General features: G+C 38.1%; 2 protein-coding genes across 5 annotated transcripts; one reads left to right on the top strand and one right to left on the bottom strand.

The window, feature by feature from the left end:
- The first annotated feature begins 2847 nt into the window (after positions 1 to 2847).
- Positions 2848 to 6567, top strand: LOC131312055 (uncharacterized). 4 transcript variants are annotated; one of them, XM_058339782.1, is made up of 6 exons: positions 2850 to 3262; positions 4142 to 4359; positions 5020 to 5148; positions 5671 to 5802; positions 6208 to 6321; positions 6387 to 6567. In XM_058339782.1, exons 1-5 carry the CDS (start codon positions 2935 to 2937, stop codon positions 6319 to 6321), a joined length of 921 nt encoding a protein of 306 aa, XP_058195765.1. In that variant the 5' UTR covers positions 2850 to 2934; the 3' UTR covers positions 6387 to 6567. The 4 variants fall into 4 exon arrangements, with proteins under 4 accessions (XP_058195764.1, XP_058195763.1, XP_058195765.1 ...); XM_058339781.1 differs by having other exon boundaries at positions 2848 to 3262; positions 6208 to 6567; XM_058339783.1 differs by having other exon boundaries at positions 2856 to 3262; positions 4159 to 4359; positions 6208 to 6567.
- A 322-nt stretch (positions 6568 to 6889) lies between these two features.
- LOC131312053 (probable polygalacturonase) lies at positions 6890 to 12073 on the bottom strand. Its single transcript, XM_058339775.1, has 5 exons — positions 11494 to 12073; positions 10040 to 10160; positions 9371 to 9619; positions 8691 to 8844; positions 6890 to 7991 (listed from the first exon to the last, which is right to left on the bottom strand). Exons 1-5 carry the CDS (start codon positions 11914 to 11916, stop codon positions 7466 to 7468), a joined length of 1473 nt encoding a protein of 490 aa, XP_058195758.1. The 5' UTR covers positions 11917 to 12073; the 3' UTR covers positions 6890 to 7465.
- Positions 12074 to 12951: the final 878 nt, after the last annotated feature.

The following is a 12951-nucleotide window of genomic DNA, read 5'->3' as shown; positions in this document are numbered from 1 at the left end:
TATGACATTAACATCAACCATAAAATAACATAATTAATTTCGTTGTGTAGAACACGTACGGCAGAGATTGAAACTAAAAACATACAAAAACTAAAGTCTATTCAAATTTACTAATTTTGAAATTTTGAGAATATGTTCCAATAATACCTGATCCAGTAAACGAGTGCTTGAGTTCTTTGACCGTTGTTCCGTTAATGTCATACATATTCTCATCGTACATCTGCTTCACCTTAGCCGTAAGAGTCTTGATCTCCTTTTTGACACTTTCAAGGTCTAGGGAAAGATCATCCTGCTTGTAAGCACGACATACAAACAATTCAACGGTGTTCTCTGATTCAAATACCACGCCTCTGATCTGCCTTACCAGATTCATCACTTCTATATGCTCGTTGCGTTTCTTCTCCGTAATTTTGAGGAACTCTCTCAGGTACATTATCTCCATCTCAAGAGATTGAAGTTGATGTTTCTCGCCTATGATTAAAACGAGCTTGGAGTTCGTTATAAGCTGTTTCAAGGTTTCCAAAAAAATATTAACAGCAATATCACCCATCTCTCTCTCTCTCTCTCTCTCTCAGCGGATTGAAGAGGTAGAAGGGAGTTATAGTTGATTGATGATTGCAGATCTAGACTAGAGGAGGGATTGTGGGCTGTCGGTGAGGAACGAATTTGTGGGTTTGTGTGGTGTACGATTGGGAACGAATTGAAAAGGATAGGGTTGGGATTGAAAAGGAATTTGTTCCGGCTGGAGGGGTGTTTTGGTCATCTTGCATGCCTTGAGCTTTGACACGTATCATTATTTTAGCCAGCCAATAATTGGGGATTATTAACTGTTCGGCCTTATAAGCCAAATAGCTTATTTTTTCAATTATTAATTTTTTGTTAATTTTTTAAGAATTATTGTTTCATCAAGACGATAATAATTTAAAAGGTAAAAAAATATTATCAAAATCTAAATTTTTTGAGTAAAGACAAAAATAAGCTAATTTTTTCAGCTTTACTCAAAAAAAAATTGATTTCGATTGTAATTTTTTAGTTTTTAGATATTCACAAAAATTTGACGAAAAGCTAACAAATGTGAAAAAAATTTAAATAAAGACAAAAAAAAGTCATTTATCTTATTAGGCCGAAAGACCCTGGCTTATTGGACATAAAAATGCCAATAAGCGTGGCTTAATTTTTAAGCAAATAATAAGTACTTATTTTTTAAATAAAATGTGATGTTAGAGAATGACGTATCTCGTAAAACAAGAATAAATTCTTATTTTTGAAGAAAGAAAAGTGGAACGAACTCTGAAGCAGAGTGGGGGGGAGAGAGATTGATAGAGTGAGAGAAAGTCCGGAAAGAGTTGTGGGGTTCTCCCCCACCGGTCCACAGTAATGTGTGAAAAACAATTGTTATATTTCTTAAAGAAGTTGGGTTCTCAAAACTGGATAAATAAATTGGAACGGAGAGAGTATATATTAATATATGTTATGAAATTACTGTCTTTCACCACGATACTAAACAAATTAACAGTCATGGGCCTCTCACAATATCAACGTTTTATTTTTCTCTACCAGCCTAAAACTTATTCAAGTAGTCTATTTTCATCGCCTTCCCAAAAAAATCTATTTTCATCACTATCCATTAAACATTTAGTGAGAGAGAGAGAGAGAGAGAAGAGAGATATTTGGGTTTTTTTTGGGCAGTCTCCATTCAACATATACAGTGGACATTTGTGTCATATATGGAGAATAATTTTGTTCACCCTCCTAAAAAGTTGAACATTATTCTCCATATGATTTGTGAAAATTGTATAGGGTTTCAGAACTTTTTGATCATAAAGAGTTAGGGGGCGTTTTCTAAGACAAAAAACAAAAAAAAAAACGTAGGCATTTTTCCCATATCGTTCGCACAAGTTAATAAGTTTTGGCATTTTATCAAGTTATTTTCCAAAACTAACAATTTGTTAACAAAAATTATTTTTGCTACAGTAATTATACTCACAAACCATCCACAATTATTCACTATCGAAAACGACTTAATATTTCGCAACAACTTATTCACTATCGAAAACGTTTAACAATTTGATTGCAACAAATTCATTCTAAAAACTTACTCACTTTTGGAAACGCCCCCTTTGTTTGTGGTGGAATCTACATAATTTACACCAATCACAAGGATGGTAATATATACCTTACTTGAAAGAAAGTGAACAAAATTATTCTCCCTTGGAATGGCTAATCAGGTGAAGTCGTGGGATTTACAATCCCATGGCAATTTTGTTCACCCTCCTTAAAAAATGATGAACACTATCCTCCTTCCTATTTCTTTACTATTGGTTGAGATGATGTGGATTTTACCACAAAGTGATGTCATGCTTATCATACAATATACTTTTTGGTAAGCATGACATCACTTTTGGTGGGATCCACACTATTTTAACCAATAGAAATAAAGATAATGTTCACTCTCTTAAGTGTATGATAAACAAAACTCAACTCCATGGCATGGCATGGCATTGCCAAACAAGATTTTTGGATGCCCCACAGAATTCACAATCGTATTCCACCCTCCAAACCTGCTATCAAAGAGGGTCTAAATGTTCATCTGATTTAGATCTTGTTTGTTTTGAGATTTTAAAATTTTTACGCACAATTTTCAATGAATTTTTTTAATTTATCTTTCTCTATTCATTATTTTGAAAATTTTTAAGCAAAATCTAAACCAAACAGAAATGTTTTGAACCTTCTACGTACTATCAACTGTTGTGGAGGCAGTTTATACATGGAGCTTCAGCTAGTGGACACCTGGACGGTAGACCTGTCATTGGATAGATTATGGACCATGCTAGATATGAGTGGCTCTATTTGCACACTCTTCACCACCAAACAAACCAAAACAGGAGAAAAAAATGACCCAGAAGCTGTGGCCTTGGCTCTCTCAATCTAGCCATGGCATCAACAATTACCCCCTCCACTTCTCCCCTTTGCTACTTCTACACTAGTCCCATTTCAAGATTTGCTTGCACCTTCAAAATCAGAGCTTCATCTTCATCACCAACTACCATGGCCGCCGCCTCCGCCGCCAAGGTAGTACCCGCCGTCATAGTCGGCGGCGGAAGGGTCGGGAGGGCGTTGCAGGAAATGGGAAACGGCGATGATGTTTTGGTGAGGAGAGGGGAGCCTGTGCCGTTGGATTTTGCTGGGCCCATATTGATTTGCACGAGGAACGATGATCTTGAAGCCGTTCTTCAATCCACTCCTCAGTCTCGATGGAGCGGTACTATTCTAGCCGCCTGATTGATTACACGCAGCAAATTCTTGATCTTTCTTGGATAGATTTTGGGCTTTTTGGATTTGATTTTGTCGTTATTGTTCTGTGTAATGTTTTTTTGGTGGGTTTTTTAGCTTTGAAATTTAGGTAGATTAGAGCCTCAATAACAGCGTGGTGTGTAATCCAATATTGCCATTTGGGTAATGTCTCGATGGAACATTTCCATTGTTTAGAGCCTAAATAACGGCAATGCCATGGTCATTCTTTGGCTAGCGAGAGTGCCAAAATGCCACTTTGCGAATGTCTGTCCTATGAATGGTCATGAGAGGGAAAAATATGGCTTCAACAATTTAATGTGGGCCTGTCAGGAGGAAAAAGAAGGCCTCTATATCAAAATTTAGCATAAGATTCAATGTATTGTCAATGGATTTAGCCACCCATTGTCGTTTAGTGATCAAATGGGATGTGGGGTAAATCCATTAGAGATACTCTTAGGTTGCATTTTTCACAGTTGGGAACACTGAAACAGAAGAAAGTAATAAGATGCGAACTTCCTTTCGTATATGAGGGTATACCAATTTTTGAGGTGGATTGGATTGATGTATTGGGAATTGAATTTATGTAGTTATGATAGGCCTAAGCTCATGCAGGTAACTTGTCAATGATGTTCTGTGATTGAAATTTCATTTTCATTTCCTTCAAAAAAAAAAAAAAACACTTTTGTGGAACACGGTGTCATTTTGCTACTTGCAGTAATCTCATTCTTGACTTGAATGGCATGATATATCAGAGCAGTGCAATACAATATGTCGAATATGCAAAATTGTATTAGCTATATGGGTTGTTGATGAGTCTTTCTTGCGATGCATATTAACAATATAGCAGATTTGGTATTCTTCCAGAATGGAATGCTGGAGCCGTGGTTTCATAGTAAAGGTTTGGGTGATGCAGACCAAGTTTTGGCATACTTTGCCATATCAAAGCTTGGCGAACCTCCTATTGACGGAAAAACAGATACTAATCCCGAAGGCTTGACTGCTGCTTTTGGGAAATGGGCATCTGCGGTGGCAGCAAGATTACATGCTGGAGGCCTTTCTTGCAAGGTAACGCATGAGTTTTGTATCATAGAAGTAATCAAGAACTCGAGACTAGGTTATGGGCAGCAGTAATGGCTTCAGTTTAGGAGTAACTAAGAATAATCTGACAGCTATGTGTTTTATGGAAGCTTAAGAGTATCTTCAAACATGGTTTGAGGTAGTGCATGTAAAAGCGTGATACTCCTCCTGGCATTCCATTACATGCCAAATATTTTCTTTCTTGGATCTTTACATATTTGTAGTTTGCTGGTGAAAAACAGAAAGGGACTTGGTCTCCCTTTTCCTTTGGTGGTTTACTAGCAAGAGGAATCCATCTCTCTCTCTCTCTTTTCACCAGAAAGGGACTTGGTCTCCCTTTTCCTTTGGTAGTTTACTAGCAAGAGGAATCCATCTCTCTCTCTCTCTCTCTCTCTCTCTCTCTCTCTCCAGGGTCATATATTCTATCATTTATGTGTGTATCTTTTCTTGTACACGCATATCGCTTCCAAAAAGCCTTTATTTTTTTTCCTTGTGAAACATGTATATCTCCAACTTTTGTGGAGACCAAATTGAGAGTATGTATGCTACTAGACAAGAGTAGGAGGCAGAGTTATCTTTATTTTAGTTATGTCAGATAAAAGATTCGTGTTTTAAAAAATCCATTCAATTTTTGGTGATACATACTAGGTCCTTGACAAGGATGCTTTTCAGAAGCAGATGCTGGAGAAACTTATATGGATATCGGCATTCATGCTAGTTGGGGCACTTCATCCTGGAGCAACTGTTGGTGTTGTTGAGAAGGAATTTCGCTCCGAGGTAAGGCAACTGCTTAAATCTTCAAAGCGTGAAGAAACAGTATTTAAAATTCCTTCTTGTGTTAAGATTTTGCGTGTTACATGTTTTTTTTTATACCGATTTTGGAAGGTGTCTACTTGTATCTGGAGGTCAAACTAGAAACTTTATTTGGTGGTCATGCTAGGAACTTTATTAGAAGCCTTGTAAGTACAACTTCAACATTGTTTGTATGCTCAAACAAAATCTATTTTGTGGACAAAAACTTTAACCTCTTGAAACGACAATGATATTTAACTTTCTTTGCTTTTGGCAAAGGAATTTTCAGTTGGGTGGCTGGTTTCGGATTACTTGGAACCCGTTTATACAATTTGGGCTGAATCACCTTTTGCCCTGCTTGTCAACTTTTGTGTCACCTGTTTACTTTTGTTCAAATTCATCCTACTGTTTCTGGTCCATACGCTGCTGGTTAGGCAAAATGTAAGTACATAACCAACTGGAAGTTAAGAACTTAAGACTGATCGAACTGATATTTCATCCTTTCAGGTTTGTAGCCTCGTCACTGAACTAGCAGCAGCAGCAGCTGCTGAGAAAGGGATAGTTTTTGAAAATGGCATGGAAGATAGATTATGTGCTTATTCACGGACTGTTGCTCACTTCCCAACAGCGGTTAAGGAGGTAAATAGTGTAATCCCCAAGAACCAAGGAATAAAATTACGTTCTGTTTCCATGAAATGGTCAAAAGGTTTCCCGTTTCTAGCAGACCAACATGATACATCTGTTTCCAATGTTTTGACTGACACATATCTAGATAAAACAAAACATATCGGAAAAATTTGCGAAACATACAAAAACTGAGTTGTTACAGCACCTCTTAGAAATACCCTACATCCCCAGTTATTTTTTTACCTTCCATTTTGTTTCAAGCTGTTTTTGAAATGTTTGCAAAACAATCCTTTTCCTAGCTAACCAAAATAACTCTTAAAAACAAATTTTCTTTTAATCCTTGCAGAGTACTGATGGTGTGACTTGGTAATTGTATTACTATTTTTTTGACTAAAGTACTCTGTTGAATACCTGCAGTTCAAGTGGAGAAATGGTTGGTTGTATTCCCTGTCCGAAAAGGCAATCACAGAAGGGAAACCGGATCCATGCCCGCTACACACTGCATGGCTAAAAGAACTCAAAGTTGTCTAGAATCGATATTAGTGTACAATAGATATCATGGCTAATAATTTTATGAGTTAAAAGACTCTTTCTAGTACCATTCAGAAATCAGTAATACAAAATTCTGTTGTCGAAGCGTGTTTCTCAAATCAGTTATGTGCTTTTGCATTCTGATTGTTTCCAGGGTTGTCTTGCTCTTAGAACAAATCTACTATGTAGTGTTTCACATAAATGCATCGTTCGTAATATTGTCGATGAAGAAACCTCGTTCCATAACAGATGATTCACTGTGTTCTTCTGTTGAGTTAAATGAATCAATTTTTCGAGGATGGAATTTTCAAACCCCTCTCGGATTCAAGATGGAATGGCCTAATTGAAATATGATGTGCTTTCAACACAAAATATGATTTGTTTTCAACAAATCTACTACACAAAATTGATTTGTTCAGATAATTAATAACATTCGATCAACTTAATTTTATCATAGATAATTTATGGAGTGTATAGAGACCCAAAAAAATGAACAGGGAAAATCATAAAATGGGGCTATAGTCAGTTTCATTTTGCATCACATGAAATATCATTATATGAGAATACATCGACTCAAGTCTCCACGTTTTACTCTCTTATTATATGCAGTCTTATAAAATGAAGACTGAATTTCACTGTTGAGATGATATACAATATTTTATATTCGGCTGATTGTTCCTTACTTATAAATTGAATCAACAGACAACTCAAAATTCCAAGGTCAGCGCGAGAAAAACATGTAAAATCACAAGTACTGATCAAATTCACAAGTACTCTCTCTCTCTCTCTCTCTCTGCACACGCGGGCCGACGCAAAAGGGACAAAAGGAACTCGTGGGTTTGATCAAATTCACCATCATTTTCTGCCGATATTGGTCAGGAGTTGCCTCCCTGTCCCATCTTCCATTTTTTACCCTTCGGGCAAAAAAGAAAAACTCCAGGAGAGTATATGTAGGACGCTTGCTCGTAAATTCTTTCTTCGAAGTAGTCTTTACTCAGCCCTAATTCAAGTTTGAATGCTCCTCCACCTGTTCAAACCTCCACATCGTTGAATACCGTAGAACGAAGCCATCAGTCCTCTCAATAGGCGAGTAAAAGTCATGAATGTCGCAGGAGCTTCCATCAAGAACAAATGATTTCTGTTCTCAAATTTCATAATCAATATCCGTCATGTTGTGCGAGGTGGATTGCTTGACCAGCCTTCCTTGTTCATCGTAAAGGTCTAAATTCTCACATGCAGAAGGAAATATGCTTCCAATCACCCGGCCTTGAACAAAAGAACACTGGAAGATACGCTTCTTCTTGTATGTTATTCCAACAGACATGTCCCGAAAAGTGACATTCCTCACAGGAATTTCTTGGCTACCATAGATACGGACCGGGATGCGAACTCCTTGACCACGAATTCCGATGAAGTTTATGTTCTCAATGATCGGAAGGGCTTTTGGGTCATATCCTTCATCCGGGTGCTCGTTGTAGTCCGTTTTTATTACTATCCCAACCCTGACATTATCTAATGTCAGGTTCTTATAGGTTATATCACGAACATAGCCACCCCTACCAGGACTGGTCTTAATCCTGACAGCCCTTCTTGAATTCCAGACACGGAGATTCTCCATGGTGATATTTGAGACTCCACCGGACATTTCACTGCCAATCGATACTCCCGCACTGTTGAGATTGACACTGATTTCAGTAAGAAAGTATCCAAGAAATGGTAGGGTACAGCCTGATAGAAACTCATGATTATGCGTATCTACTACCCAACAATTTTCTGTTGATGCAGTTACAGAATACAGACACTTAAGGCCAAGACCTCCAATGCCTTGAAAATTGGAAATCAGGTCATGAAAGCATAATGAGAATACCCTGTGGGAATTCGGAAATTTCAAGCAGCATGCAAGAATGGTGACAAAGGTCAAAATACAAATTGTGGCCATGAAAAATTTGGAAGAGTAGCAAATAGCCAGTAACATTTCTAAGATGGCAGAACTAAGAGCTTATGCGTTATAACTCAGGTAGCAACTAACTTACCAAAAAAAAAACCTCAAGTAGCAACTAGTCTCAAGGAACAGGCTGAACAGCAAGAGGAGGAATTTGAGATCCTCTTCCAACAATTTGGAAATGCAAATTGTGTACAAGATCTCCATTATTCCACTTTGTTGTAAACAAGATTCATGCTTGACGTTCGCATGACTACACTCATCATTGCATGATTTACAAAATGACAAATGTTGGCACCAAAGTGAGAACCATGCAAGTGCAGGGGAATGAATGCATGTATATAGATGTATGGTTTGAAGCCGGATTTTGTGTGCAGAAAACAGACACATATGACAAAATGGAATGATGATACAGAAGAAATCTCACCTTACCATAGAGCGTACAACGAGATTACGAATGAGAATGTTGGCAGAAGGTCGACCATAAGCAATTCCATACTGATCCCAGCCGCTCTTTATTGCAATTCCATCATCGCCAACACTAATATAACTATCTTCTATGACCACATTCTCACATGAATCTGCATGAGTCACCAAATATGTCAGTACCGGATGGCCGAAATGATAAAACAGACACTCAAAATGAATGCAACAATCATTGTCTGCAATGAAGCACAAGTTGGCTGTCCGTTTTGAATCACAGTCTTTCTTCTCCATGAAATAGCATTACAATTTTTTTCAAGCACCATAGACAAGATTTCAGATCTTCCCAGGAGCTGGAAAACATCGTCCCCTGCTAAAAGCTTAACAACTGCCCAGCAGAAAACAAAAACAAAAAGAGGGACAAAAATAGCCACATTCGTGCCTCTTCACTTCTTCATGGGGTTTCATTTTTTCACCATCTAGTGTGATTTTTTCCAAAGAGTGCAAGTTCATAGAACAACACTTGTGCAACAAACGTTGTTGAACACATTATGAATTCAAAGCAACAAGATTAGGTTTATCGACTGCACACAGAATGCAGTTAAGCAACTCCACCAATATGCAAGTGTGGCGTAATCGAGGCTCATCATGTATTCATCTAAAAAAACACTGGAGCAAACTTACCAGGATCTATTCCATCAGTGTTAGGCGCCTCGGACAATGGAGCCAGGATGGTTACATTTCTGATGGTGACATTACTGCAATCATAAGGATGGAGTGTCCAGAAAGGAGAATCACGCAAAGTTATGTGGGAAATCTCTATGTCACTTGACCACATGATCTGCACGAGGGGGCCCCTCGTGTGATTAAGAAGTTTCTTTCGATACTTCTCCCACCATGTTTTGCCTTGTCCATTTATGGAACCATTATGCCCTGTCAGCCATTTGTAGAACCATTAGTATGAGTTTTTTTATTTTCTAAAAGCAAGTATAAAATATGAAGCCCACTTCGTTTACAACCACATTGCATTCAAATCAAGTCGTAGTTCAACAAAACTTATGGCCTAGTATGCCACATCAACACAAATGAAACATGGTCTAGTTCATAGAAATCATTCTATCCATGCCAAACATTGACTGGCATAGCGAATAAATAAAATCGAGCTAAAATCAGTGTTTCAATCTGAGAGTTGATGTTTTACTATATACAGGTCATATATCATCAAGTTCCCTATCTAAAGCCATCAAAAACCAATTTACAACTCAAATCCACCACCCAAATCAAAATGCTGATACAACAGAAAGGAAATGGCACAAAAAGTGAATAACGGATGAAGGATTCCCGTCATCTAACCTGTTATAACAACATCCTTGAGATTTTGACCATGGATAAGACTCCCGTAACGAGGCCCAGGACACTCTCTTCCATACCCATATGATGGCAAAGGAGGCATCAGGGGCCAATACTTCTCATCCTGCCACATGCCATGTAAGAGAAAAAGTTTACAAAGCTTGAATAGTAGTAAAACAACAGCTATAAGTTATAACCCAAGATTTGGGTGAGTGTAAGAGCAATTTCGACCATTTTTATGCAGTAATGATGCCCATGTACATATACGAAATGTGGCCAGAGAAACTGCTTATCTCATACAAGGAAAAGGGATGTTTCACCATCAACATTGAGCTGCAAATACCAGCAAATATGTTCACACAAGAAGATTTCCCCCCTTCTTATAATCTTTCCCCATTTTTTTATTGAAGTAAACCAAAATTATCAGCTTACATAGAAGATGCCAATTATGATACATGCATACATAGAACATGCCACCATTCTGGCATTCAAATTTGGTGATGGTCTGATGGTCATATCTATCTTCCAAAAATCAACTTTTTCCATTTCTTTTTTAGTGTGTACGCAAATCATCTCTTTCTTTTCCTCATTTCCAAATCTGGAGATTACCAAATTTGGCCAAGTGCTATGACTTTTGACTAAATTCACCCACTTTATGCAATCTCACTCACAAACTTTGCAAACTTATAAGAGCAATGATGAATCCTAAAAACAGTAAGAGAGTTGATACTTGTTCTCCTTTTGATTTCCTACATTTACCAAGCAGCTAAAAAGAGTACAGGGAACATCTCTATTTTCTCTCTTTTCCAAATCCGGAGGTTTTGCATTTGTCCAAATAACAAGGGTTTTCACCAAATTTACCCACCCTATGCAATTTTACACATGAGCTTTCCAAATCATAAGACCAATTACTAATCCTAAAAAACAGGACAAGGGGTTTTCCACTTTTGATTTCCTACATTTTCTATCCAGCTTAACAGAGTCCAGGAAAATGTATACATGTACAAATACATATAGACAACAAATGTCAATTATCAATTACAAAAGCAACGCACATTCGGTGTGAAAGAGTCAGTTCTGAGGCTGGGTCACACTTTATCCTTTAACTATCTAAAGAAACTGCCAAGAAGAAGAAGAAGAAGAAAAACTACCGCCCCAAATTTATTCTCCCCTCTTTTCTACTTTCACGTTTCAAGATTTTTCTCTTTCCATCTTTTGAATAACAGAATTTGCAATAGCGTCGCATTTGCCTGGGCGTCTAATATATACTATATGAGAATGATTTTAGCACTACACATTTTTATAAATGCAATCTAAAAGTTTTTTAAGTGCTTATCATTACACATTACTAAAAGACAAAAATCATTCCCCCTATGTATAAATTTACATACATGTTATAGTATCTGTATTCATAAATTGAGCCAAAAAAATGACAGATATAGATAGGTAATACGCACATCGATTCCAAGTATAGCAGCATTCTCCGCCAAAAACAGAGTCATGTGGCTCGTGAGATTGAACGGCGCCGTAAGCCAATACCCAGGCAGAACATTAAGCTGACCGCCACCCCTCTTTCTAATTTCCAACACCGCCCTCTCGAACGCCTCCGTATTTACCGTCACGCCATCGCCCACTGCGCCGAAGTCGCTGATGTTGAACGCCACCGTCCGGAGCCTCGGGATGGGCCGCGGCGGCGGGGCCCAGCGGCGGAGGAGCAGGAGGCGATCGACGGCGCTGCGTTGCCATAGGATGATGAGGGCGAAGCCAAGGGTCCAGAGGACGGTGAGCAGGGTCTGGTGGGATGAGAGTAGGAATGCGATCCAACGGTTGGGGTCGGGTTTGCGGTGGTGGTGGTGGATTCTTGATGGGGTTTCTGGCATGGGGAGGAAGGAATGAGGAGAGTTTTTAGGGTTTGGGATTCGGATTGGGGAGATCGGGGGAGGTCGTGAGCGGGGGGAATGTGACAGTAGATGCAAAGTAGAGAGAGAGAGAGAGAGAGATAGAGGGCACTTCCTGATAACTGATGAGAAAAACTGAACCACAAGCGAAGAATTTGTTACTAGCTTTTTATTTTTTATTTTTTTGCATGGTGGTTTTAATTGAAACATGCCTACGGTCAAATCATACAAATTTGAATCATTTATTACTGATTAAAATTTAAACCGTCAAGTGTCGATTGTTGAGATAAACGTCTAGATCAACCGCTCTGCAGCTCTAGAGAAAGATGCTTGGCATCTCCCATCCTCAATTTTGTAGTGTGGTTCAGGAGGTATTCTTTACAAATTAGTATTAAGTTGGAGGAACATAAAAAAATAATAAGACTTGAGAGAATTAAGGAAAATACATTGGTCGAAAAAACGTTGCCAATAATCATTGACTACGCAACTATGCAGGAATTTCAAGATTCCTTCGGTAAAAAATATGTGGGTAAGTATTCGAGAAGACACTTCTGCTACATAATTCTTGATTCCCAACTTTTTTTTTTAATCTGAATTCTTGATTCCCAACTCTCAATGAAAAATGAATCATACTCGGTGGACTGTATAATTAGACAACGCCTATTTCAAAAATAAATAAATAAATAAATAAAAGGAATAACATAACTGGAATACAAATCAAAATCGGCCCATCGATCAAGATCGAGCAGTCTGTTATAATGGGACCTTCTGCTAGTGGACGGTAAGATTAGTTTTTCAGAAATAAGCCGTTCCAATTGAGCATAATCCCATTCAAGTAACCATTTAACTCTCCATTGGGAGATAGCTATTGATAGCTATTCATCGATGAGTGGCTTCCCAAAGTGGATGCTAAAACAGAATGAAAGATCTCTCCTGTCAAAGTGTTACTCAATACAGTAGCTAATAAAGGCAGAATCAGAGAGGGGAGATGTTAAAGAAGGCAAAAAAAAAACCTAG

This window comes from Rhododendron vialii, chromosome 12a, assembly GCF_030253575.1.
Source record: "Rhododendron vialii isolate Sample 1 chromosome 12a, ASM3025357v1".
Classification (NCBI taxonomy): domain Eukaryota; kingdom Viridiplantae; phylum Streptophyta; class Magnoliopsida; order Ericales; family Ericaceae; genus Rhododendron; species Rhododendron vialii.
Note: the sequence above shows the minus strand (reverse complement) of the source record. Positions and strands in the feature narration are given on the sequence as shown.